The following is a 26,523-nucleotide window of genomic DNA, read 5'->3' as shown; positions in this document are numbered from 1 at the left end:
AACAACGATTATATAAGAGGGTGATCTTCTTACCTTAGTATGTAATACTATCGATAGCTAAGATGACCTATCAATCATCTTCAAAGAGAACAAAGATCAAAATATGTGACAAATATAATTTGTCACATCTTAGATTTTAATAATTTAATAATAATCATCATAGAATTCATTCCTAGAAGAAGAGGTAATGTCATGGATATACTCTAGTAAATATCTAGTAAATATACATATTCTAATAAATATCTATATGAATAAGTAGAAATAGGTAAAAATAACTAAAAATAAAATAATTTTATAATACTTTCTAGAAAAAAAATTTAGAAGCTTTATAGATATTGCTTTGACTTTACATATGTTTGTAATTAATTGATAGGTTGGAAACTTAGTTAAAAAATTAATCACATGTTGATAGCTTGCGAAACAAGCTAACTATATAACACACATACAAAAAACTTGCCTTAGAAGTTAAGATATATGTCTTGCAAAGTCAAGATATTTTAGAGGTTTAATAGGACATTGCCACTTAGCTCCTACTTAAGAATATATATGAAGGCAATGAGTGAAGTCTACTTCACTCTTATCAATATCTTTCTAGTCTTTAGTCTTATTTCAAGTCTTTTCACTCTTTTTATTTTTGGCAATAGCCATTCTAGTTTAATATTATATCTTAGAGTAGTTTTATAATTTTTTTCAGTGATATAAGAATGTATTAAGGATTTTTTTTTCTTTGAAATTCATATCCTTGATAAATAGAAATAAAGCTAAGATTTTTGGCACTAAGATTACAAATATTAAATATATAATTATTTGAAAATAAAAAAATGAGTTATTTTTTGATAATAAACTATTGCTTAATCATATTGCTAGACTCCTAAGTATGTCCTCAAAGAAGAAGTATCACAAAATTCAGTACATGTTGCTCAACTAGCATTGCACTTCTCTTCCATATCGAAAGCCTTTCAATCAACATCACAACACTATTACTATCAACTCCTATTTTTACACTACCATCACTCACCATCTCAATTCCTTCAAAATGTCATTACCAATAACTCAACTAATAACACCAACAATCAACTACCAGACTTTACAAAGCAAACTTCTTACAATAATATACACAATTATTAATTCCAACAAGTACTATTTTAAAGTCACCTCCTTATTTGTCAACTATTGCTGATGTTAAGGCCACTTTTGAATGCAAAAAAAGAAAAAAAATTGTAGCTTTTAACGATCTAAGTATGTCATTGAATTCCTCAGTCATACAAATTTGAGAATGAGTCTTTTGAAATAAACTATGCACAAATTGTATTGTCAATAATGGTTTACATGAAACTAAACAAAACTTGCAGAATTGAAATGATTGAGTGATAATCCAAAAGAAGCAAAGAAGTCAAAAGAATTCATTTCTTTCATTGCTTCTAATTTTTAAACAATACAAATTTTCAAATGATGCAAAAATTCAACTTCCAAATCTACTTTTATTTATAATCCCATAGAAACTTGTAATCACTATTTTCAATCATTATGCTATTGCAAATTATTTGCTTTGATTTTGAATAATATTATGTTACTCTTCTTTTAGCTGATACATGATCTTGACCCAAAGTAAAAAATCCTATCCACTGTAAATGCTTTCTATTTGATTGATATAGTATCTATAATCATATATTTAATTTTGAAATTTTTTTGTAGGAAAAAAAATAAAAACAAAATAAAAAAAAATAAAAACAAAATTTATTTAGATTATGAAAAAAAGATTTACTAAAATCATAATATTTAAGATGATGACATACTTCATGAGTCCAACTAAATCCTAGATGAAATTCTAAAGTAAGCATATTTCAATAAGGTATTCTATAGAATTGAAGTAAGGCTATGCATGATATGTTTATTTGAGAATAGACTAAATTCTAGAATTTGTCAATAGAATTCATATGCACTAGAAAGAATCTTATTATTGATTTAAAAAAAAGTGGATAAGCCATCTTGACTTCATTAAATTACTCAGCATTAATTAACACTCTATAAAATCTATTGCATGGACTTTTAATACATATCTAAGGATTGTCGTAAGTTCAAGGTTAATATTTGGCATTGATCAATTTGCTCCAAATACAAAAGGTGTCATAGATAATCAAAATTTATTTAATATAAATAATAGAATATTATACATTAGATTAATATGAAGTAGCAAAAGATACAAAAAGAAAGAGGTGAGGCTTCTATGAATGATATTGAGATGTCTACAAAAACCATATGAAGAGGTCAAAGAAGAACTATAAAGCTTTCAAAAGCTCCAAAAAAGCTACATACAATATGTATGTGATATCAACAATGTATCATAGAATTAGACAAGCCTATCAAATACTCTTTGAAAAAATAAATAAAAATAAATAATAAATAATAAATAATCACAAAAATAAAAAAGTTAGGAGGTCCAGAAGAGGTGCCTCATGAGAAGTCCTTTAAATTAGATCCTAGATATATTACACCTCAATCCTATCAGAGGTTGAATATATAAAAATAAAACTATCCAATTGTGATTACAAAATAAAAAAAAACAATAAAAACTAATAAAAATGAATACAAAAATATAAAATATTAGAAGTGTAAAGAAGATGCCTTATGAAGCGTCCTCCATATTGGACCTTGGATATATTATACTTTGATCTTTTCAAAGGTTGAATATATAACCACAAAACTACCCAACTATGATTACAAAATCACAGTTTTACCAAGTTGTAGGTCATCCATGTATGCCAAATGAAGCATTTTTTAAATAATTTTTTAGTCAATTGCCACATTTGTAATCATACAACTAGAAAAGCACAATAGAAGTAATTACAATATTGACCACAATAGATGCGATCACAATATAATTGATTGCAACATCAAAACTCAATGAAAAACAAAATCCAATGAATTGAAATCTACTATGTGAATCACTACAAAACTTGAAGCTAATGTGCTACATAATAAGACGTCTTTGACTATACATCAAAACATTAAAAGTTTGATCAAGGCTAAAACAAAAATCTCTACTTGATGAACACTAGTTGTGAATTCCAAAGAATATAAAGTTTTTTGATGAAAACAAAGTCCAATCTATGCAACAAATGAGAACCACCATTTGTCTTGGCCGTTTATCTCTTCAAGCAATGAAAACCAAGAAAGGTATATGTGGTGAAGGAAAACAACCACTTGTCTCTTTGAGCAATCTTAATATATAAATTATTACAACAAAATTAATTAAAAATATAGATAATATATTTAAATAAATAAAAAATAAAAAATAGACTTCTAAAAAATTAAAAATTAAAAATCCTTAAGGTTTACATGTTATAAGCATCTTCCTTTAAAAGTACCTATTATGCAAGGAAGACAAATTTATTTCTAAAATTATGCCCAAGTCTTATAATACTTTAATAAAGGATATAAAATAAAAATACTTGGTGGTAAAAGTATAGTTTAATAAATAGCAATAAGTAACTTAAAATAGTAAGATAATACAAATCATAGATTTAATTATTTGAAGTTACAAAAATACTTTATTTCTTCTTAAAATGGAACAAGTAAACATTTATAAAGCATAAATACAAGAATTTGTTACAAAGTTATGATAAATTAAATATTATCAATATATATATATATATATAGCTTTAAATAAAGTGATTTATTATACTAATTACAAAGTACTTCAAATTAATAGTTTATATATTAAATTATATTTTTGAAAAATACCTTAGTTATAGAACTTAAAACATAGTAAAAAATATTAAATTTATAAAATTTAAGATTGTTAAAGTTTCAATAACATTAAAATATCACTAATTAATGAAAACCTTAGCTTAAAATAATTGAGTTAAATTTAGTCAATAATAAATGAGTATTAAAACATCTTCTTATTACTATAAGTATAATTTTTTTAAAATAATAGAAATCTTTTATAGTGTAAGTAAATTCTATGTTATGTTTAAAATTAATGTTGTCATAGTTTAAGGTAATAAATATTTTCCTACCTCCTTGTATGTCCCTTTCATTCTCTTATTTATTTTGATTTGTATAATGATAATTTTATCTTTTATAAATTTAACACATACATATATATATATATATATATATATATATATATATATATATATATATATATACAACTTAATGTCTTATTATTCAATCCCAAATAAAAAAAAAGTTGGTAAAAGTTTTAGAGAATAGAAAAAAAAAAAAAATTTAGAAAAATCCCAAGCATAGCAAAACATTTGCAATTGATGGTATGTATTTTTGTCCAAATCCATCTCTAGCTTGCACAAATATGCAATCCAAATCCATTATTAAATGACAATCAATTTAATTCAAGGCTTTATTTTTTTCTTTGCAAAAAATAACTTTAAAAAAAAATATATTATATTAAAATTTTAATTCAAAAATATAAAATAAACAAAACATATATATAGAATTAATGATTTTAGAAAATTTTGTTTTCTTGATATTTTTTTAACCAATAAAAATAAATTTCTGAATATCATATTTCTTCTTTATTTTTGTTGTATTAATCGATTTAAGTAGTAGAAAATAAAACATGCCAATTTAATCATATATATTCTTCTTCTTCTTCTTCTTCTTCTTCTTCTTATTGGCCTATATACACTTAAAATCATTCATTCTATGATGAAAATCAATTGCATGAACAATGTCATGAGTTTTAAAGCAAACCTTTTAGCATTATAAATTTATTTGTAGCATATATATATATATATATATATATATATATATATATATAAAGAAAATAAAATGACATCACAAAATTATTCTATCTTTTTGCACAATTACTTCTTGAATATATAATAAAATTTCATATTTTCACTAATATGGATGTAATAATCACAAAATACAAAATTGATGCCTTTTTTTCATTCCAAAATACATTCAAAACCCAAAGTAATAATAATCCAAACTTTTAATCCAACTCTTCTTAGTATATTTTTTCTAAACAACACATAACTACAGCAAATGAAATGTTGTCAATAAACAAACGAATATATATATATATATATATATATATGAATATTGTTATAATTTGATAAATTTGACACACTTTAATATAAGCTAATTACTTTATTGATCTATACAAGGGAACTATAATCATGGATCAGAGTATAATTGCAAAGGAACAGCAATCCGCACAATAGAATACTCCAGAGAAAAGTTTACCCAACCCAACATTGAACACACAACAGGGTGAATTACATCCAAGCATATTCCGGGGTGGAACTGTCCAGGGACCATGAGGCAAATCACGATTCCACGGAACCTTGCGAATTACTCCAGAATCGAACCCGTTACCCACGATACCCGGGGCAGGTCCACACCAGAACAGGCTCTTCTCCTTTCTCACAACAAGTACAATCCCCTTATGCACCCGCGCCACTGTATCGGACGAAACAGAACGACGAATCGCGACCCACGCCGACGACGGCAGGGGGTGGAAGGCACGGACGACGATCGGCAGCAGACGAGTTGCACACAACGACCGATGCTCCCGAGAACAGCTTGGGTAAACTGTGTCCGTCATAAGCGCCACGCCGAAGGGGCGACGTCCGGTATCGTTCGTCAAAAAAACGGACGTAATTCATGAGGGCGACGAACGGAAGGCATGGATGCAATGTATGGGGAGGGGCGGCAAAGCGAGCGAGAGTTGTGTTTATCGTCGTCCGCTGCTTCTTCATCGTCGTCGTCGTCGGCGTCGGCGTCGTCATAGCGCAACAAAGCAAAGGGGAAAGCGAAGGCAGAGCAAGAGAGAGGCTGTGTGAGCACCATTGGATGAAGAAGAAGAAGAAGAAGAAGAAGTAAAGGAAAGACCTAATTCATGTGTTTCTGCAATTGGGTTTCTTCATCTTTCATCTGTGGAAGGCTTTTTGTGTGTGTGTGAGAGTGTGTGTAAGAGAGTGAGTTTATGAGTTTGTTTCATTCTGCTGCAGAGGTGGGATAATTTGTTCGTGGAGGGATCCTGGAGTTTTCCTCGAAGAATATCTGTCTATCGATTGGAAGAATTCAGGTCTGCGTTGCGTGTGATAATCTGTGTTGGTTTGGTTTGGTTTGGTTTGTTTTGTTTGTTTGTTTGTTGGAGCAGGTTTTGGGGTCATTAGGGCTGTGTGTGAGGGAGGGAGGGAGTGGGGGTCTGAGGGGATTTGGATGTGCTGATTTGATTCGGGCGTGTGTGTGTTTTTTTTTCTCGGGTGTGTCAGGATTCGGTTGGTTGCAGCAATGGAGACTACTCTGTCAGATTGGGAGGAGCAGCTGGTGATGTTGGAGTTTATGGATATTGTGGGAGAATCGGCGGATCGAGCTAGGCAGTTCCTGCAGGTTTGTGATCATGTTTTTTATGGTCATTGTTGTTGCGACTTCCGGTGTTGAGTTGTTGGGTTCCATTTTCTTTTATTTGGGATTGATACCCCGGGTAATTACTCTATTATTGTACTCTTATAGAATTTTGGTTTTGTTTGCATTTTAACGGGAACTTCACGCCACCTTAGACCGTGTCACAGTGGATTGGAGTCGGGTTTTCTGCGATGTGGCGATGCTGAATTGAACGTAAAATTTGGAGTCGCAAGCTAAATTACCCCTCATCGTGCATTTGACAAACGCTGACAAGCATTTTGACAGTAAAGTTGGAGTCGATTAGTTTCGTTATAGTTATGGCAATACGTCGTGCTTTTCGTGAACAGAGAGTTCTTTTTGTTGGATGTTGTTGGAATAATCGCCCCCTTTTTATTTATTTATTTATTATTATTATTATTTTTGCCAGTTAGCTTGTTTCAATCGTTTGGAGGTGGTGATGGTATCTTCCTTGCCGTTTTGGATGTATCACTTCGTTTTTGTCGAATATTCGATTGTTGGGGTAGAAAAACTTTTTCTTCGCGCTTAGTTGTATCTTCTCTATTTCTTTGAGATGCCTATCTCTTTTAGCCCTTTCCTATTCCTAGATTGCACGGGGAGACCATTTTTCTTTCTTTTGGAGTTAACTAATCTCTTATAAAATTGAATATGCAAGTTTGTAGGCTTTATTAAATACATATTCATATTCTTTCGTGCTTCTTGTTAGTTTGGACCTGAACTTCGGATGCCCGACAGTGCATGTAGTCTGGTACTTAGCTTCGTGTTTTGATCGTACATGGGTTCGAGTTGTCCTTTCCTTCCGTGATATAAACTTTTCTGTGACCTTACGATAAATCGTCAATTACAATGTAATCATTATTGGGTTTATGGCATTAGATCCTTATCCCTTCTTGCACATTCAAACAGCATCTAATTGCAATTTAAACAGAATATACTTTTCCTCGTAGTTGGCATTGACACTATTCGATAGTATGTAGAAGTGTTGAATGGCTCTCAGTCTGTCATCTACTGGTTTCGGTGACTGAAGATATCATGCTTGACATGGTTGCTTGTTCTACAGGCCACTGGTTGGTTACTTAACGAAGCTGTTCAACTTTATTTTGCCGAGAACAACGAGGTGGGTGGAGCGAATAACGATTTGGCTGCTCCAGTCGTCTCGGCCCCTGTGCTTCCAGAGCAGGCCACACTCGGATCAAGTTTGGATCCTGGAAGCTCAACTGTCAATGACAGGTATAGGAACATGGGTAACCTTGGAATTGACATACTTACGTTGTTTAGGTCTGACCGAGCAGTGTTCTATCTTGACTGCTTGAGTTGGCAGACCTGAAGTTGTTCTTCTAGTTTTGTGGATCCTTTCTACGAGAGAGTGAGGGTGTTGTGTGCTTCCAGCACCGAGCTCTTTTGTCTTAGTCATTTTTCTTTATATGATCGATTTTTGTTTCCTTGAGGTCTGATAAATTTTGATGCATAGGATAGAAAGGTACAGTGGTGGTTATTTTTCAGTTTGTGTTATTCATAAAGTTTTCTTGTTGAATGTTGTGCTCGTTGTTTAATGAGTGCATATATTCTCAGCTGCACGAAAGAAATTTGATTACCTTCATTTAGATGTCCTCTTAATCCTATTCAAGCGACGGGACTTTTTCATTGACGTGTGCTATGCCATGTATTATCCTGCATTGTGCATCAAATGATTCGTGTGGGGCTCTGAACTCGTCAATGCTCTAATTTTTAGTTTGTTTTTGTTCAATTTAGGAATGGTGATAACGAGAACTACGTGCGGCCTCCCTTGCCTGTTAAAAGAGAGGCTCTGTATGAAGATATGCTTCAAGCCAGGTATTTTATTTTGATGCTGTACTCATCTCTTCGGAGCATTAGAATGTTGTTACTTCTTGTCTTCACATCTACATGTTACTGCTCATTTCAGTAGGTCATCGTTCAGTTTTGATGCTCAAGCTATATGCAGTTGTGTACCTGCTCTTGTGCAAGCACTCTCTAATTTCACATTGCTTCTCAGCTGCTATTCGACGGATGTGGTGCTTCTCATATTGTTGGCTCTTTCATGGGTTCGAGTTAATTCGCTACATTGTTCGGTTTGCTGCTTTATTGTTTTGTGCCACTCTGAAGTGATGTTCGTTTATTTGGTGGTTATGATGAGGTGACGTTTATTCCTTTTTCTTATGAACTGCATCAGGGTACATCAAGCAGTGCAATATCCGAGCCATAGCTTTGTAGATCCTTTTAGGAACTTCGAAGATGAAGCCAATCAGCAATCGAGCTGGGGTGCGGGAGAGGCCAGTACCCATGTAGGATCAGCTGGTGGTTCATCGCGGGATTCATTAGCTGCTCTTTATCGGCCGCCATTTGTTTTTATGTTTCAAGGCACATTTGAACAGGTAGAAGATTTTTTACCCTGTGTGTGAGCCTTGTAGTATGAACTATGCCATAAATTGGGCCGTGGAGTTCTTTAATTTGTGGGTGTTGTTCTTGGGGTCGAATGTTTTTGGAAGGTATACTGATTATTGAGCTTGTAGAAATGGCCAGTCTTAATGACATTAATTCATTCACGTATTATTTCTCAAAAGCTATCCTGGAGACCACCTCTCAGCTTGTGAAAATCGGAGTTGGATGTGCAGGCTAAGACAGAAGCTGCAAAAGAGGGGAAGTGGTTGCTAGTCAATGTGCAGTCAACCACAGAATTCGCTAGTTATACGGTAAGTTTGATACTAGTAATCACATATGTGAAGAATTGTCAACCTGAAATAAATTACAGATTTTGTTCATTTATAGATTTTCTTCTGTAATATAGTGCTGATAAGTGCTTTTGTGTTTCTTCGGTGCATTAAAGTCATTTCCCCGCATTGTCATTGCATATATCTTTGATTGCAATGTCTGGTGGGTTGACTTACTCTTCATGTTTGTGTTTGGGAAACTGGGGTGCAGTTGAATCGGGACACATGGGGACATGAAGCGGTGAAGGACACTGTCGGTACCTCTTTCGTATTCTGGCAGGTTTGTCCTAGCCAATATTTTTTCTTCACGTCCTCAAATATTCAAACTTCCTTAAGTTTTAGAGATTTTACTGTTTTGTTTATTTTTCTTTATATTTTTTTTCTATTTTTGCGTGATGGTAGTGTGAATTGTAAATATTTTTTCGATTTTGATTGGCGTCCAAATTTTTCACAGGTGTACGATGATACAGAAGAAGGGAGGAAAGTTTGCACTTACTATAAGCTGTTACTTATGCCTTCTATCTTAGTGATTGATCCTATCACCGGACAAAAGATGCGGTCATGGGAAGGCATGATCAGTGCTGAGCGCCTTCTAGAGGTAAATTTCTTCTCTAAAAGTGGTTAATGGTTGCAGTCTGTACACTTGGATATGAAGTATTAATAATGCTTAGTTCGCTACTCTTTAAATTTAATTTAGTGGTTTGACATGCCTTTGTAAATATAACCATTTTACCTGCACTAGTTTATGTGTCACTGGTGTTCTGAAACAGGATCTTGTGCGGTACATGGACATGGGTCCCCTTGATAAGCAGCCAATTGGTTTCCCACCTCATAAGCGTCCTCGTGAAGCAGCCAAAGATGCTAACCAACCTTTCAAAGGTCATTCATGTTGTGGAGTCGACTTTGAGTCTTTGATTGTGCGTCTAAATCATCTTTGTTTGATCATGTAATGAACAAGTTTTATTTAATGTCTAGTGTGGGTTCCTTGCAGATATAGTTGACTTGGAAGCAGATGAGCCGCAACGGCCAGCAGTAAGCGGTCCACCATTAGTGTCAGGCTCACGACATATGGAATCATCCATGGAGCCATCTGGAGCATTATCTGGGGAGAAGGTGGACGCAGATGTTGTCGCTGCAAGTGCTGTTCAACAAATTGTTTATCCATCATTGTCAGAGGAGCCCGAGAACAAAGCTCCAGGAACATGCAGGGTGGGTGTCCGATTTCCGGATGGTTCTAGGAGCAATCGAAGATTTCTGATGAGCGACTCTGTTAAGGTATTGCGATGAGATTCCTGGGTATTTAACGTAAGTTTCTTTAGGGCGTCTTTATTCATCTGATCGAAGTGGCTTTTGTAACATTTACTTCGCAACTAAAGTTTCGGACAATACTGTTGTATTCTGATCTAAGCAAGATATCTTTCTCTTAGTAAGTAGCTGTGTTATCTGCAAGCACACGTTTCTCCTAGTGTGTCTGTGGCTTATCCATCTGGCTAAAGCCTTAAATGACGTAGTTCTTCACAGAAGGTTTTATTTCATTTTTTCATTCGTTTGCTTTAGCTGCAGTTGCTCATGTAGGCCAGCTCAGTAAATGTCGCTATTAGGAACCATATAGTTCATAGATAGGTCTCTGAATTTGTTCGATCACATTCCGATCTTGCTTTCTGGTTGCGCGAATAATAGTTTCCTCTGCTTGTACAGCAATTATGGTCTTTCTGCAGTTCAAAAGTGAAAGAAGCCGAGGATGGGCGTCCATTTCACTTGAATCAGATGATACCAGGAGCAAATCGTACATTAGTGTATAGCTCAGATGCGAGCATGGAAGAAGCTGGAGTCGCAAATGCAATGCTGTCAATGGTTTGGGACTAGTTCTGTAAGTTGATATTCTTTATTGGCATCTTGCCCCTACATGTTAGATTGTGTATTGGTTATGGTTGACTGTCTTTGATCTGACTGACACCTGTGTGCACCAGGGATCTTCGTGCTCTTTCTGAAATCATGTTTGATGAGATGTGCTTGACGCTGGACTTTGTGCAACTTGAAGCTATTTGAGAAACCTGTGGATGCTTTGGGTTACTGTCGAAAGGAGTTTCGTTTTAATTTTGCTGTTAAGATGCAAACCCTCTACATCTATGATATGATTGGGATTGATGCAGGATATAATGCTTAGAAGATTTGGGCAGCTGGATTATGTCCGCACATGTTCCTCAAATTTGACCACTGCATAAGTTTGACAAAGCAAGGGTGCAGAACAGTGGTGAGCTGGATAAGCACATCTTCAATGATTCGGGGCTATTTATGACTACCATCTCAACGTCTTCTTTCTCAACTTGGTTCTAGGTCTACAGATGCACGTGTCAGTGGTTGAGAACATTTGGTGATTGTTATATTGTCCATTTGTGATCTCCTGGGATCACTATGCTACCTTTTGTAGCACAGGCAAGTAGTTTAGCACATGTAAAGGATTTTGTTTACCAATAGCTATCTCTTGTTGCAGCTACACAGATTTTTCTTATATTGACATTTTTACAATACACATGTGGTGAGTTCCTTTCATGTGATTTAAACGTTTGAGCCTTCAATGATTTTTTTGTTGTGAGGAATTAAATTGAAGACTAATTTGGTATAATGGAGTGCTCTATGTCTGTACTACTAGTGACCCTTGACAACCTTCCAGATCCCATCTTTCTTTATTTATTTCTCATTTTCAACATCCCCCCTTGGATTTTTGTCTTGTTATACCAATCCATCTCTCAATCGTTTTCTAATTTTAATTAAGTTTGCTACAATATATATATATATATATATATATATATATAAAATACATACACATATTAATGCATATTATGCATCCTAGGTGGTGGTTAAGATGAAAAGGAAAAGTATATATATATATGGTAATAATATTGGTAGTGTTTCTTTCATAGATAATAATAGTTGTCATTAATAAAGACTTTGTTGTAAATACCAACATTTGTAGGTAATCTCAAATCAATCTAAATTGTTGAGAGCATTAAATGTAGCCAGTGCTTTCTATAATATTTATTGTAGTTTACAATAAATACTATAGCTACAGTATTTGGAATGTAGTAGAGAAAAATTGTTTATCCTTTCTCCTTCTTCTTTTGTATATGAGAAACAATCAGATCAATAGATTTTTGTGTGAAGCTCTCTCTCTTCTTAGAAACTCTCTTGTTTGTGTGTATTACTTATTACTATTCTTATGTCTTTCTTAACATTCTCAACACGTTATCAACACAATTTGCTCTTATACACTATCGCAATTTTTTACTTTAGTCTTGACTCTTCAAACTTGTTGCTACTCCTACTCCATGTGTGATATTTATTACTTTGGTACATGACTCATGATCTTGCTGCACTTCTTGTTGGCCCCTCACATCTTAGTTGCTTATTAGATTGCCTTGCCTTTCCTGCTTGCGTAGAGTAATTGCTGCAGCCTTACCTCCTTGCTGCGCCGTATGCTTGCCACTAAACACTTGTCAAAACAACTGCCAACTGTTGCCAAATAGTCGCTAACATCTCCGCTGCCTACCGCCGACCTTGCTGCTAATGCTGCCATTGTTGACTACCACCGCCATTGTATTGCTGCTGCTCTGCTGCCACAATCTACAACCTTGTTCAAAAATAATAATAATAATAATAATAATTAATATTTTTGATTTCAAGTTCAACTTTATCATTTTATTTGGCTTTATATTTTAAGATACATTTTACTTAACTTTTCTACTTGACCTTATATTTTTTTTACAGATTTATTTATAATGAAAGCTTCAACATCTTCAACTGCTTTTATTATGGTTCCAACTATTATCATTGCATCCAAACATTTTCAAGCTCTTCTATTTCTACTATTGACTATGGATGGAAACAATTATCTATTATGGGCAAAAATGACAAAAGCAAATTTATTTGTAGAACAACTCTCGAATGCTATTATGTTTGAAGAATCTCCTACAATAAGTACTTCTATTCTTCGTGCTATCCATTGGAAAGCACTTCTTTTCCTTCGTCATCATCTTGTACCTGCATTACAACATCAATATTTAAAAATGGAAGATCTTGCAGAACTTTGGAAGAATCTTAGATCCAGGTTTGATCATCAAAAGACTATTTTCCTTCTACGTGCACGTCATAATTGAACACATTTACGTGTCTTGAATTTTCCAAATTTAAATGCTTTCAATAGTAAAATGTATAGTATTGTCTCACAATTACGATTATATGGACAAAGTATCTCTAAAGAAGAAATGATTGAGAAAAGTCACTCTACATTTCCTCCTGTATCTGCTGTACTTGTACAATAATATAGGAGTATGAAATTCTAGAGTCATTCTAATCTCATGTCCTATCTACTTCTTGCGGAGATGTAAAATGAGATACTCTTGCGCAATGTAGAAGCTTGTCTTATTGGAACCACAGTTCCAAAATTTTATGCACTTAATATTTCAAAGTCTAAGAAAAAATTATATAAACATGGGAAAGGTGCTCATAAGCATCAGGGCAATTATAGTCATATGACCATTTCTATCCATATAGAGTGAATAAACGTTCTACTATTAATTATAGTAGAAAATAAAAATCAAAGATGTGTTCTTGCAATAAATATAGAATGATTGGATATTTAGTACATATGTGCCATATTTCAAAATATTTTATTAAAATATTCTAAAAAAATAAGAAATTACGAGTTGAGGCTTGTAAAGTTCATACCATGGATGCATCCATGGATTCAATTGGTGTTGATGATTTAGAGGCTTATATAAATAACAAAACCTCTAATAATGAATCAAATGATGTGCTCATTGATTCTGCAACAACACATATTATCCTGTAGGATAAATGATTTTTTATTGAAAAATCTTCAATTTAGCAAACTAAAAATATGATGACCATGGATGGAGCAAATGCGTTTCGTTTCCAAGAAGGAACAACGATGGTAAAATTACCTGCGGATTCCATTGTAAAATATAAACATGCAATGTTTGCACCTTCAGCAGATTAGAATCTGATGAGCTACCGAGATGTACATATCAATGGTTATCACCTCTCAACCACCATTTTAAATAGAAAAGAGATTTTGGTTCTTGCAAAGAATCATAAATTTGTTAAAAAAGCTTTTGCTACAAAAAATGGTTTATACCAAATTGCAATTCGGCCTCCCATTATATTTAATTTTTCATCATCTATCATAGAGAATTGTGCTTCTCTCTGGCATAAATGATTGGGACATCCAAGATCTACATTATTTAGAAAGATCATTCCATGTATAATTAGGCACAAATTAAAGCTTGCAAATATAGACTCTATTAAATTATGTCGTACATGCGTGCAAGCCAAGATGATTACTCAGCCTTCCATTTGGAAACTTTTACAAGAATTATCACTAATACTTGAAAGGTTGCATGGTGATATTTGTGGTCCTATTAATCCAATATTGAGACTATTTTGTTATTTTTTGGTCCTTACTAATGCATTAGATAAACAATCACATGTTTCTTTATTATCAACCTAAAACATGGTATTTTCCAATCTTTTATCTATGCTTATTTGTTTTCGAGCACATTTTCTTGATTATCCTATAAAAACATTGTGTATGGATAAAGTAAAAGAATTTGTATCAAAGTCTTTTGAAGATTATTGTACTGCAACAAGAATTAAGTTGACATATTATATTCCATGTGAACATGCTCAAAATAGACTTAGAGAGTCATTTATAAAGTGTATACAATTCACTATCCAACCACTCCTCCTTCACGCAAATTTACCTGCATCTATGTGGAGTCATGTAGTTTTACATGTTACAACATTAATATGCCTCTGCCCTTCTTCTCTTGAAATTGTTTCACCATATGAACTTATTTTGGATTGTATTTCAAATGTATCTTATTTACGAGTATTTGGTTGTTGTCCTTGGATTCTAATACCAAAACCTCAATGGCATACCATAAGAATTCATCAACGAGAAGGCATATATGTTGGTTTTGATTTATCATGCATTATTTATATTGTTGATCCATCAACTAGCACATTATTATATGCTCATTTGTAAAATTGCCATTTTGAAGAGAATGTATTCTCATCTCTTCAAAGAGGAGTATCCAATCAACAAAGAAATAAAGTACTTGTATTCGAAGCATCGGCAATGTTTACAATGAATCTCAATCCTAAGACATCTTTAAATGAAACTCAAGTTGCTAAGATTTTGCATCCAAAAAAAATTGCAGATGAAATATCTGATGGCTTCAATGATGTACCTAGGATTACAAGAGTTCCTATTAATGAGGCTCAAAATACATCTATTCAGATTATAGTGCCATTGACTACAATACCTCAAGTTATAACAATAACAACTAAAAGAACTTGTAGACCAAATAAGCAACCATGTAAGAAGAAAGCTATAACATTGACTAATTCTGGTATTATTTCTCAAGAAATTTCCACTCATCTTGCAGGACCACCAATTCATGATGATATATCCATGCATAATGTACCTTCAATTCCTATGAAAAACAATCTTGGAAAAAGAATAAGATCAAGTTGAGTAAAAAATTATCTATTTTGTATTGTGCTATAGACGATGTTTGGGATAGACCATCTATTACAGTAGATGAATCATTTGCATGTATAATTATAAAAGTTCTTTCTCACAAGAAAGACAATCATGAACCTCAAAATATCAAAAAAGAGATGCATGGCTCTAAGTAATTAAAATGAAAAATTGCCATCAACGAGGAGTATGCTTCTTTGTGTAATAAAAAAGTCTTTGGTCCAATTATAGATATTCTTACATCTCGCCTTGTGGGATATAAGATGGTATTAATATACAAGTGATATGCTCAAGGTCAAATAATCCACTATAAAACTCGTCTTATTGCCCAAGGATTTACTCAATGATTTGGCATTGATTATGAATTCACATATTCTCCAATCATGGATTCAATTACATTTTGATATATTATTGGAATGGCAGTTCATGCCACCCTTGAAATGCATCTCATGGATGTGGTAACTGTGTATTTATATGGATTACTTAATGCACATATTTATATGAAAGTTCTACGTGGTTTGAAAACAAGAATTCCAAATGTACCTGCTCTACAATGATATCATAGTATTAAATTACAAAATACCATGTATGATCTAAAACAATCTGGACGCATGTAGTATCAATGTCTTCGAGATTATTTAATTATAAATATGTTCGTAAGTGATCCACTAACCCCTTGTTTGTTTATCAAATAAGATAAAATTGGTTTTGTGATCATCACTGTATATGTTGATGATCTTAACCTAGTGAACACTAGATTTGTATGTATTGCAGCTATTAACCTACTTATACATGAAGTTGAGTTAAAAAGGCTAGAAAAAATAACTTTCTACATTAGTCTTCAAATTATGCATTTTACAGATGGTAGCATTTTTCTCTACCAACTAACATATATTAGATAAATCTTATGGAGATTTAATATGATTGATGTTAATCCATTGTTCACACCAATGGTTGGATATGGTCATGATGGTCATGATCCATTCTATCTATGCGAGGACGAAGAGGAGAAAATATTAGGAAAGTAATATCCATACCTCATAGCGATTGGAGCACTTTTATATTTAGCCACATCTACCACACCAGATATTGCATTTGCAGTTAATGTTCTTGTAAGACACAGTGCACGTCCAATACTACAATATTGAAATAGCATCAAACATTTACTACATTATTTAAAAATTATAAAAGACTTGGGATTATTCTACACACAATCTACAGATCCAAAATTGGTTGGATATTGTGATGTGGGATATAAATTTGATAGTGCACTAGCTAAATCTCAAACATAATATGTATTTTTAAGATATGGAGCTACAATATCATGAAAAATAGTGAAACAAACTATAACTGTAATTTCATCCAACCATGCAAAAATTATTTCCTTACATGAGGCATCTCGGGAATGTATTTGGTTGCGATCAATTGATAACCTCATTCAAATAACCTGTAGATTTTTATATGATGATTCTCCAAATATCTTATATGAAGATAATAGTGGTTGTGTTTTACAAATGAAAATTGGTTTCATTAAAGGAGACAAGACAAAGCATATTGATCCAAATTATTTTAGTTATACCTATGACTTGATTACTGATTAAGAACTTATAATTAAAAAAATTGAATTTGCAAATAACCTTGTTGATCTCTTTATCAAAGCTCTCCCATTGTGCAACCATTGCCGACTTACTTATGGCATTGGTATGCGACAACTTGTTTTTCTTGAATAAGGAAGTTAATGAATTCTTAAAATAATTAAAAAAAAATGATGTTGTATTCTTTTTCTTTCAACTATGGTTTTGTCCTTGAATACAATAAGGTTTTCTTAGATAAGATTTTAATGAAGCAACAATTGCTGATCTTACGAGATTATAGAAAAGTATAGATCATAATTCTATACAAATTTTATATTATATAAATATTATGATGAACGAAGATGAATGTTGAAAGAATTAAATGTAGTCGGTGCTCTCCATAATATTTATTGTAGTTTATAATAAATACTATAGCTACAGTATTTGGAATATAGTGGAGAGAAACTTTTTATCCTCTCTCCTTCTTCTTTTGTATACGAGACACAACCAGATCAATAGATTTTCATGTGAAGCTCTCTCTCTCTCTTTAGAAACTCTCTTGTATTTGTATGTATTATTTACTACTATTCTTGTGTCTTTCTAAACATTCTCAATATAAATACTTCAATTGTGATCATTTTTATATTAATTAAGAATATAAAATATAAATATTTTTTAATTTTATTCAATCACTTTTATTGTTATTTCCAATTCACATGTTTGTAAAAATAAAAATACATTTATAATCAATACTATCTTACAAAATATTGATACAATATAAACTTGAATCCATATTAAAATTAAATTAGAATTCCCCGGTTATTGTGATAAATCAAATCCAATGGTAGGAGACTTCAATTTGATCAAATATGCTAATTCATATTTTATACTAATCATCATTGATAACATAAATGTATACTATCATTTGTGGACCTCAATTTGCTTTGGGAGTATTATAATACAAATTAATGTTGTATAACAATGTACCATACAAAAATAAAGCACAATACAAATAATGTGAACAAGAATCACAAAAATATACTACATTAATACTATACAAACTCCTGACTATACAAATTTTTGTACTTGTTGATTGATGAAACAACTCTTGACTTATATATTTGATAGCAAAAGAGTAGTAAGGCATCATCTTTGTTAAAAGATTGCAAAAAATGGTCAAAGAAATCTTTGTTAGAAGGTTGTTAAAAAATAGCTTTACATATTTTGTCTAGTTAACTAATCAATTATTTATTTATTTTCATCTTGAGTAAGCAATAAAAACTCTCAAGATTAACTTGTCATATATATCAAAAAATTCAAGTCGATTACAATATCAATATTGAACAAAAATAATCAAACACATGATAAAAGCTATCTATCTATATATATATATATATATATATATAATATTCATCACATAAATGACAATAAGAATACAAATCAATTACTTTTTTGGACATTGTGAATTCCTACATTACCAAATATAAACAACGTGTTTTTGTTGCCAATTTTTCCATAGCAGGGTGAAACCAATGTACTGGGCATATTTTCATTATAATCCAACGGAGAATATACACTCCTAATGAAACAACACAAAGCATGTGAGCCTTAGAGCATGGCTATCGGTGGCGCAATCGCTCACGCCATCGGGCGGCAACGCTCCCCCGTCCACAAAAACTTCCCCACCAATGCCCGCTCGAGGGCGGCCACGGCGGATTTGGGCGTTCGGCCGCCAACCTGCCGAGCAAAGCCTTAGTGAGGCCGGGCCCGTCCTTGCCGTGGAGCCCAGACGATAGCCTGTGCTAGGCCGCCATATGGCGCCAACCGGTGGGGACTGCGGCGGGCCCGCCTTGGCGCGTGCACCATGCCGCCACGCCATCCACCGGGATGGCGCGAGCGTTGGCGCCAACCGGTGGCGGTGCAATTACAAAGCAAAGACCCATTCTCTACCGACAACCTAAAACCCAGCTCAAAAACGGTGTGGAAATAGCATCTTGTGCACCATGACTTCATAATACCAAATTAAGCCAAACAACCTGCGGAACCACTTGCCATTACTAAACACAGCTGTCAACGTGTAAGATTCAAATCACGGATTTGTATTAAAAAAAATAAAAATAAAAACTACGAGTAGCTGCAGTTAGGCTTGTTGTGGCTAATTCTAAATTTGGACTCTGAAAGTGTGGTGTTTTTTTAATTCGAAAGCTGTAATTTAAAATTTGATAAATAAACCACAAACGTACTACTGTCCGCTTATAACATATAGACTGCATTTACACTACAAATATTTTGAAGTTAATATGTATATGTATTAGTTAACTTTAATATATATATATATATATATATATACATACATATGCATAATTTTAAAAAATGAAATTTCATTTATGTTATGTGGAATTGAACTATAGATGGAGATGTTATTAGTGAATGGTTTCAGTGGTGATTAAAGTATTATTATCATTAAAAAGTTTAAGTGTTTTTAATCTTCAAAAATCAGTATCAATATAACGTGTTTTGTAAGAATATTTCATGTCTGATGGTGACATCATGTGAGTGATGCAATTTTATGTATGTTGTTAGAATTCCAGTTAAATTGATATTATTTCACAACTATAGGATTATTACAAATATAGATTTATTGTTATTGTTTTTTACACTGGTTTAATACCAATATTCTATTAAAATATTCGAATCTTTTATACTTAAGTAATTTAATCACGTTGCAATATAATTTTAAAGTTTTGTTAAATAACAACCTGGCAAATTTGTAATTAATGAAGCAAGTTTAATTTCATTCTTTATATTATCAATATGTTTTTAGTTATTCTCAGTTGTTGAAACATATTACTCTTCTTTATATGTCATGAGGAAATAAAGTTTAAGGTTGTTTTTATCAGGTTAGCATTTTATTTTTTTTCATTTTCTGTTTTGGTTCTTAGTAAGCCAATCATGTGCTTTATATTACTATATTCATATAAAAACCACAGTTTTTGAATTACACCAACAGAGTTATTTAGTTCTAACTTCACACATTGAATCAAATGTAATTCGCCTCATTGGACTTCCATTAGTGATATTTAATAATTTGAACAAAAATAATCTCAAAATGTTTAAATATTTTTTCCAAAAAAATTAAAAATTAAACAAGGAACATGAAATCATCACAATAAAAAATCATTTGGCTTTGTACTTTGAACCAACAAAATGCACATCAACTGTCTAAATTTATTTCAACAAGAAGCAAAATCTCGAAAGGTTTCACCTTTGTTAGATCAAATTCAGTGGATAGCATCTAGATTTTGTTTAGATCCTCATTCAACTTCGTTTTAACCTTGGTTTAATTCACAGCTTTTAATTTTTATTCAATGTTCCAAAAATGTCATTCAAGCAGAAGCAAAACCCCAAAACCCGAAAACCCAAAACCCAACCGAATTCATTGCAAAAAGTGCCAGTTTTAGGGTTTTGCGAAACCTTGAGGCCAGAGCCCATCCATGCATCTTCGACAATTCAGAATTGGGTGATGAAGGTTTCAGACGAAGGCCATGAAGAAGCAGGATGAGCGATGGTGATGCTGCTGCTGCTACTCATCGACAGCCAGTTCCGGGAAGAATTAGGCGGCGGTGGCGGAGGGGACACAATGCTGTAGACTTGTGCTTTAGCGTCGTAGTTCTTCCTTTTCGCGCTGTTCCTCGAGGAATTGTGTGAACCAACTGTTGTGCGATTTGGTGGTGTTGGATTTTTGGTCTCGTGTTCGGAAACGGAAGAGTTGTGGGGATCGCATCAGCGGTGGTGTCCGAAATGGCCCTGTCCAAGCTCCGATCGCTGCGTGGCTCGCTCTACTCCCCTGCTGCAAGCTGCGTCACGCTCTTCTTCTCCAGGTTGGTTCCAATTGCCTCTGTGACCCGTTTCATTGGGAGATTTTTGAGGGAATTTGGTGAGCTTTTCGTTGTTCTAGTGCGATTTGGTGACGTGGGTTAGGTTTCTCAAAGTTGGAAGATCGTGTTTTGTCACCCCAGGAATCTTTCCTTCAGTTAGGTCACAATTTGCCCTCCCCGTCGGATACTCCTCGAAATTTTGGATATATTGTTCTACACGGTTTTTGTTTTGTTTTGTTTTGTATTTTTTCGTTTTTTTCCCACCTCAAGTTTTGGTTGACTGGTTCATACGATGTTTTTCTTCGAGTCCTTCCTAGTACTGCAAGATTTGGGCACTGGCTGGATCATGTGTTTTAAGTGATGGTTCGTGTTATTCTAGGGGAGCTTTCTCACACGCATCAAGGCAGGGCTGCAACCATTCATTTGCTTGTGTGTCTCTCGCAAGCTCCAACTCCCTCCTATTTCAACATGCAGCCATGATCTCTCTTCTCGGACGGATGCCTGTTTGGACCAAAGGAAACGTTGTCAGGGAGCGAATGATGTCAATTGCGTCCTCAGCAGCTGAGCAACAGACTACTATTAGTGCTGAATCTGAGGTCAAGATTGTAGAGGAAGAGAAGAAGCCCATCGTCTTACCCACGAATGAGTCATCAGAAAAACTTTTGAAGATTCGTCACACTGTGAGTATGTATTTAAGGTTACAGTGTTACTAAATCTTTTGCAATCCATGTGTCTTTTACATACGTATATAAATAAATAAAAAAGACGCGTTATATGGTTGCTGAAGCTAGATATAGATTGTTTTCGTGTCAAAGAAGTTTGACAATCTCCTCTTTTTCTGTTTATTCCACACAAGCTGCTCAAATTAGGTATGAATGATTTTTTTATCTGTTAGAGATTTAGTCCAGCGTGTATGTCCAATTCCTGACGTAGTATTTGGTGATTCTATGCAAGTGATTCATGGTATTTGTCTTGCGGGATTAGACTGACCATATCTTGTCGGTTTTACAGAGTGCGCATGTGTTGGCAATGGCCGTACAGAAGCTTTTTCCTGATGCGCAGGTAACGATCGGCCCTTGGATTGAGAAGGGCTTCTATTACGATTTTGATAAGGAAGAACCTTTTACAGAGACAGACTTGAAGAAGATCAAGAAAGAGATGGTGAGTTTATTACTCCTCTGGATACAGTTATTTAAGCTTAGGTCTTGCTTCCTACTGTTTTTGTTGTCTTTGTAAATGACCTTGCTCTTAGGGTTTTGACAGTTCTCGATGTGGAGAAATTGAATTTGTGGAGTGTGCATTCACAGGATCGAATTATTAGCCGCAATCTACCTCTCACGAGAGAGGAGGTTGCAAAAGAGGAAGCTGAGAAGCGTATCAAGGCCATAAATGAGCCTTATAAGCTAGAGATATTGGAGGGTATTAAGACAGAACCGATTACAATATACAAAATAGGTTCGTTCTCCCAGTAAGCCACCCTTTCTATATCTCAGTTCAAGTGGCTGAAACACTACCATCGATAAATGTGAGGTTTCCATGCGCTTGATTTCATCTGTCTGCTGCTCATGCTAATTTGCATTCGATTCCTTAATGCGCATCATTCTGAAAGTGGTTGATGTTTCTCAAGTTTATCTGATCTTGAATGTTCTCGCAGGGGAAGAGTGGTGGGACCTCTGTGCCGGGCCTCATTTAGAGAGGACTGGACAACTTGATAAACGAGCCATTGAGCTCGAATTTGTGGCAGGAGCATATTGGAGGGGCGATGAGAAGAAGCAGATGCTACAAAGAATTTATGGGACAGCATGGGAGTCGGAGGAACAGCTCAAGGCGTATCAAGTTCAAAAGGAGGAGGCTAAGCGCCGTGATCACCGGCGTCTCGGACAAGACCTTAATTTGTTTTCTATCCAGGTAATAATAGACGCATTTTGTATTCTGAGCTAAAGAGAAGTTCGCTGATTCTGAGAAGTGTCATGGACATTACCTAGACTCCAGTTAATTTGAGATGACGCATTATTTGACAGTGATTTGAATGGGGACAACCATGTTCAAGAAATACTTTGGTGATCACTGCGTTTGAATGAGACAGGTATAGTAGCTGAGTTTGATAGTCAATTGTTTCAACGCTTTTGGTTAACACGACTTAATTTGTTTTCTATGTTAGTACATTTTTATTGATATTGTTGTTATTGTTGTTTTAGGAAGATGCAGGAGGCGGCCTGGTCTTCTGGCATCCGAAGGGGAGTATGGTGCGTCACATAATTGAAGATTATTGGAAGAAAATGCACTTTGCGAATGGGTACGAGCTTCTTTACACTCCTCATATTGCTAAGCTTGACTTATGGAAAACAAGTGGACATTATGAATTCTACAAGGAAAACATGTTCGATCAGATGCGAATAGAGGAGGAATTATACCAAATTAGGCCTATGAACTGTCCCTTTCATATTCAAGTTTATAAGGATTCACTTCGATCATATCGAGAGTTGCCCATGAGAGTGGCAGAGCTGGGCACAGTTTATCGTTATGAACGGTCGGGGGCTTTACACGGCCTGTTTCGTGTTCGAGGTTTTACTCAGGTATTCTAATTAGTGTTCATTCCAGTTCATGTTCTATCTCTTCAGTTTCTAGGTTGGTTCTATTTCACGTGACGTGTGGGGTCTGCCTCATTTGGATTGCATAGTAAACAAGGAGTATGCTCGTTCATTTTACTGGAACCTTTCGAAAGAATTTAATCAGGATAACACGCCAGTAACTGGACTCTTGCATAGTCTTGGTTTCTTTTCGTAAAGCATATTGTCCTTTCTGTGCTATTCCTTGTCGTCTAGCTTGACACTTTTGTTTTGCTTCTCAGGATGACGGACACATCTTTTGCCTCCCTGACCAAATAAGGGATGAGATACGGGGAGTACTTGATTTAACAGAGATTGTTCTTAAACAATTTGGCTTTACGAAATTCGAGATCAACTTATCTACAAAACCTGAGAAAGCCGTTGGCAGTCATGAGATTTGGGAGAAATCTACGACAGCTTTAAGAGAGGCACTGCAGGACAAGGGTTGGGAATATAGCATTGACGAAGGAGGCGGTGCTTTTTATGGTCCTAAAATTGATGTGAAGATAGAGGATGCAATTGGTCGCAAATGGCAGTGCTCTACCATTCAGGTGAACCTCAATCGGGCACTCAGCCCATGTTAAACATGTCTGGCTTGTGTGGCTGTTTATGATTCAGTTTCTTTCTACTGTACTAGTCTGCATGAATCATTCTCCAACAAAACAATTTGATTCAGCAGATTTTACCCATTTTACACACATTGAAGATGTTGAATTTCTCGTCTTTTCAGGTGGATTTCAACCTACCCGAGAGGTTCAACATGGTGTATGTGGACACTGATACCTCAAGAAAGCAACCCATTCTGATTCACAGAGCTATCTTAGGTTCAATTGAGAGATTCTTCGGTATATTGGTCGAGAATTATGCCGGTGACTTCCCCTTGTGGCTTGCCCCAGTGCAGGCTCGTTTGCTGCCTGTGACGGACCATGAGGTGAGCTATTTTCTTGTACTGTTTCATTTTTCTTTTCACCAAGATCAGATATTTACAATCGTTCTCTCGACTTCTTCCTTAAATCTTTTTCTTCTATATTTTTTTTGCATCAGTTGTTTCATTTTCTTGTCTTTTCTATTTTTTTTTTCTTCTCTAATTTTCTCGATGAATTATAGTGCCATTTCTTTGCTTCAAGAATGGAACTCACTGACGCTTAAGATTGTGCCTTCAGGTGGATTATTGCAAGAATGTGGTTGCTAAGTTGAGAGAAAAGGGCATCAGAGCTGAAGTTGTGTTTGGTGAGCGGCTTGGGAAGCTGATTCGTAATGCAGAGACGCAGAAGATCCCAGTGATGGCTGTTGTAGGACCCAAGGAAGTGGAGAGTGCAACTTTGACTGTGCGAACCAGGCACGGTGGGGAGCTCGGCACCTTGAGCTTGGATGATCTAACCCATAAGATCCAGCTTGCAACCTCAAGTTGTGGTGTCTTGTAAGCCTCCCAAATGACCAAATATAGAGTACAAATAAACATTGTGGTACATCAAATCAAGCTTTTAATTGATTAAAATGCATCGCGGAGTTAGACAGCTTCACGAAGTTCTTGAGGTACCTTGTCATTGTTCTTTCAACAAGTCTTGATTCTTACAATTGGATTGTGATGTTATGCCTTTCTCTGAACAATTTGCAAGAATTAGATTTAATAAAATTAACGTCTATTTTTGTGAATTTCGTGTTTTTGATGTATTTTTGTATTCTGAAACAATGAATTCTTGTTTGATTTTCTTAGAGTGGTTCCATTTTCGGATCAAGTGTTGTATTGTAAGAAGAAATGTATGTTCACAATGGTTTGAAATTTCTTAGTACCGTAATTTCATTATTTTATGAAATCAATATTTGTTGGAATCATTATCTTTGATATCAATAATTTATTCAAATCTAATGAAAATTTGTAACTATTAGATGATTAATAAAGGGCCCTGTTATTTCCACCCAACGCCTTGTGGTCCATGTTTCAAAATTATTATGCTTCCAAGTTTTCATCCAAGCTTGTAGCAATGTCTTGGTTTTACGTGATGACATAATCCAACATTGGCACCTTCACCACCAGCTAGCATTGTGGGAGAATTGGGTGGAAATGGTAAAAATTGTAAGCGGAAATAACAAAAGGGTGTATCCTAAGCAATCTGGTGGTATTTTTCTAGTTGAAGTCTATTAATGTTATAACTATGAAACATAATAATTATAATGAACTAAAGTTTAGTAAAAAGTATGTATAATAGTTTCATCAAGTTTCTATTTTTAAAATTTAAATTAAGGTGATCAAATGTTCAAATGTTCAAAAGTTTTTAGAAAAGTTGAAAAGTTGAAAAAAATACTTATCTCTTGTATAGAAAAGCTCAAGGGGGGAGAGGGGGACAAATACATGGGATAAACAAGAGGAGACAAAAGTCCCCTTTGATTGGTTGCATAAATCATTGTTTTCATCAAAAGTTGAAATCACAAGGTCTTAACAGAACCAAGTATCAAAATGCATAATATTAAGAACAATGCAATCTCAAAGCACAATCTTGTGCAGTGGGTACTCACGGGTTCACAATGAATGTCCACGTCATTTATTTCTGCAGTTGCTTTACAGGCAGGTAGATTGGTTAGAAATTATATATTGACTTCAGGGCTAAACTTGTGAAATACGAGAAACATTAAGTTCGACCAATATGGATGTGGAGCATACTGTGGAAGAAGAAAGTAGTAAACAACACATGTCAAATCCCTTGTACCAGCTCAACCTCTTCTGGATACTTCAACTATGATTTCAAATTCTATGTGATAATATCTCTG

At 34.3% G+C, this 26,523-nt stretch overlaps 2 protein-coding genes across 5 annotated transcripts; both read left to right on the top strand.

Moving 5' to 3' along the window:
• The first annotated feature begins 5,700 nt into the window (after positions 1-5,700).
• Positions 5,701-11,661, top strand: LOC112291763 (plant UBX domain-containing protein 7). 3 transcript variants are annotated; one of them, XM_024539628.2, is made up of 13 exons: positions 5,701-5,849; positions 5,982-6,058; positions 6,249-6,366; positions 7,460-7,629; positions 8,152-8,232; positions 8,591-8,792; positions 9,033-9,110; positions 9,340-9,408; positions 9,583-9,726; positions 9,899-10,007; positions 10,120-10,403; positions 10,827-10,998; positions 11,282-11,661. In XM_024539628.2, exons 3-12 carry the CDS (start codon positions 6,268-6,270, stop codon positions 10,992-10,994), a joined length of 1,404 nt encoding a protein of 467 aa, XP_024395396.1. In that variant the 5' UTR covers positions 5,701-5,849; positions 5,982-6,058; positions 6,249-6,267; the 3' UTR covers positions 10,995-10,998; positions 11,282-11,661. The 3 variants fall into 3 exon arrangements, with proteins under 3 accessions (XP_024395396.1, XP_024395395.1, XP_073394816.1); XM_024539627.3 differs by having other exon boundaries at positions 5,805-5,855; XM_073538715.1 differs by lacking the exon at positions 5,701-5,849 and having other exon boundaries at positions 5,870-6,058.
• Positions 11,662-20,784: 9,123 nt separating this feature from the next.
• Positions 20,785-25,410, top strand: LOC112291954 (threonine--tRNA ligase, chloroplastic/mitochondrial 2). 2 transcript variants are annotated; one of them, XM_024539990.3, is made up of 9 exons: positions 20,785-21,148; positions 21,525-21,829; positions 22,157-22,306; positions 22,453-22,600; positions 22,800-23,053; positions 23,344-23,721; positions 23,997-24,305; positions 24,485-24,685; positions 24,918-25,410. In XM_024539990.3, the coding sequence occupies exons 3-9, from the start codon at positions 22,175-22,177 to the stop codon at positions 25,176-25,178; spliced, it is 1,683 nt and encodes a 560-aa protein (XP_024395758.1). In that variant the 5' UTR covers positions 20,785-21,148; positions 21,525-21,829; positions 22,157-22,174; the 3' UTR covers positions 25,179-25,410. The 2 variants fall into 2 exon arrangements, with proteins under 2 accessions (XP_024395758.1, XP_024395757.1); XM_024539989.3 differs by having other exon boundaries at positions 20,787-21,148; positions 21,525-21,825.
• The last annotated feature ends 1,113 nt before the right edge of the window (positions 25,411-26,523 follow it).

This window comes from Physcomitrium patens, chromosome 14, assembly GCF_059467195.1.
Source record: "Physcomitrium patens ecotype Gransden chromosome 14, ASM5946719v1, whole genome shotgun sequence".
NCBI lineage: Eukaryota > Viridiplantae > Streptophyta > Bryopsida > Funariales > Funariaceae > Physcomitrium > Physcomitrium patens.
The sequence above is the reverse complement of the archived record's forward strand: the minus strand, read 5'-3'. Positions and strand labels throughout refer to the sequence as shown.

Bases quoted from the DNA above. Each gene is read 5' to 3' on its own strand.
- LOC112291763 (XM_024539628.2), top strand. From the start codon at position 6,268: ATGGAGACTACTCTGTCAGATTGGGAGGAGCAGCTGGTGATGTTGGAG. The intron at 8,793-9,032 runs GTAGAAGATTTT...TTGGATGTGCAG, and splicing joins TTCAAGGCACATTTGAACAG to GCTAAGACAGAAGCTGCAAA. The intron at 9,727-9,898 runs GTAAATTTCTTC...GTTCTGAAACAG, and splicing joins GTGCTGAGCGCCTTCTAGAG to GATCTTGTGCGGTACATGGA.
- LOC112291954 (XM_024539989.3), top strand. From the start codon at position 21,069: ATGGCCCTGTCCAAGCTCCGATCGCTGCGTGGCTCGCTCTACTCCCCT. The intron at 24,306-24,484 runs GTGAACCTCAAT...TCGTCTTTTCAG, and splicing joins GGCAGTGCTCTACCATTCAG to GTGGATTTCAACCTACCCGA. The intron at 24,686-24,917 runs GTGAGCTATTTT...TTGTGCCTTCAG, and splicing joins TGCCTGTGACGGACCATGAG to GTGGATTATTGCAAGAATGT.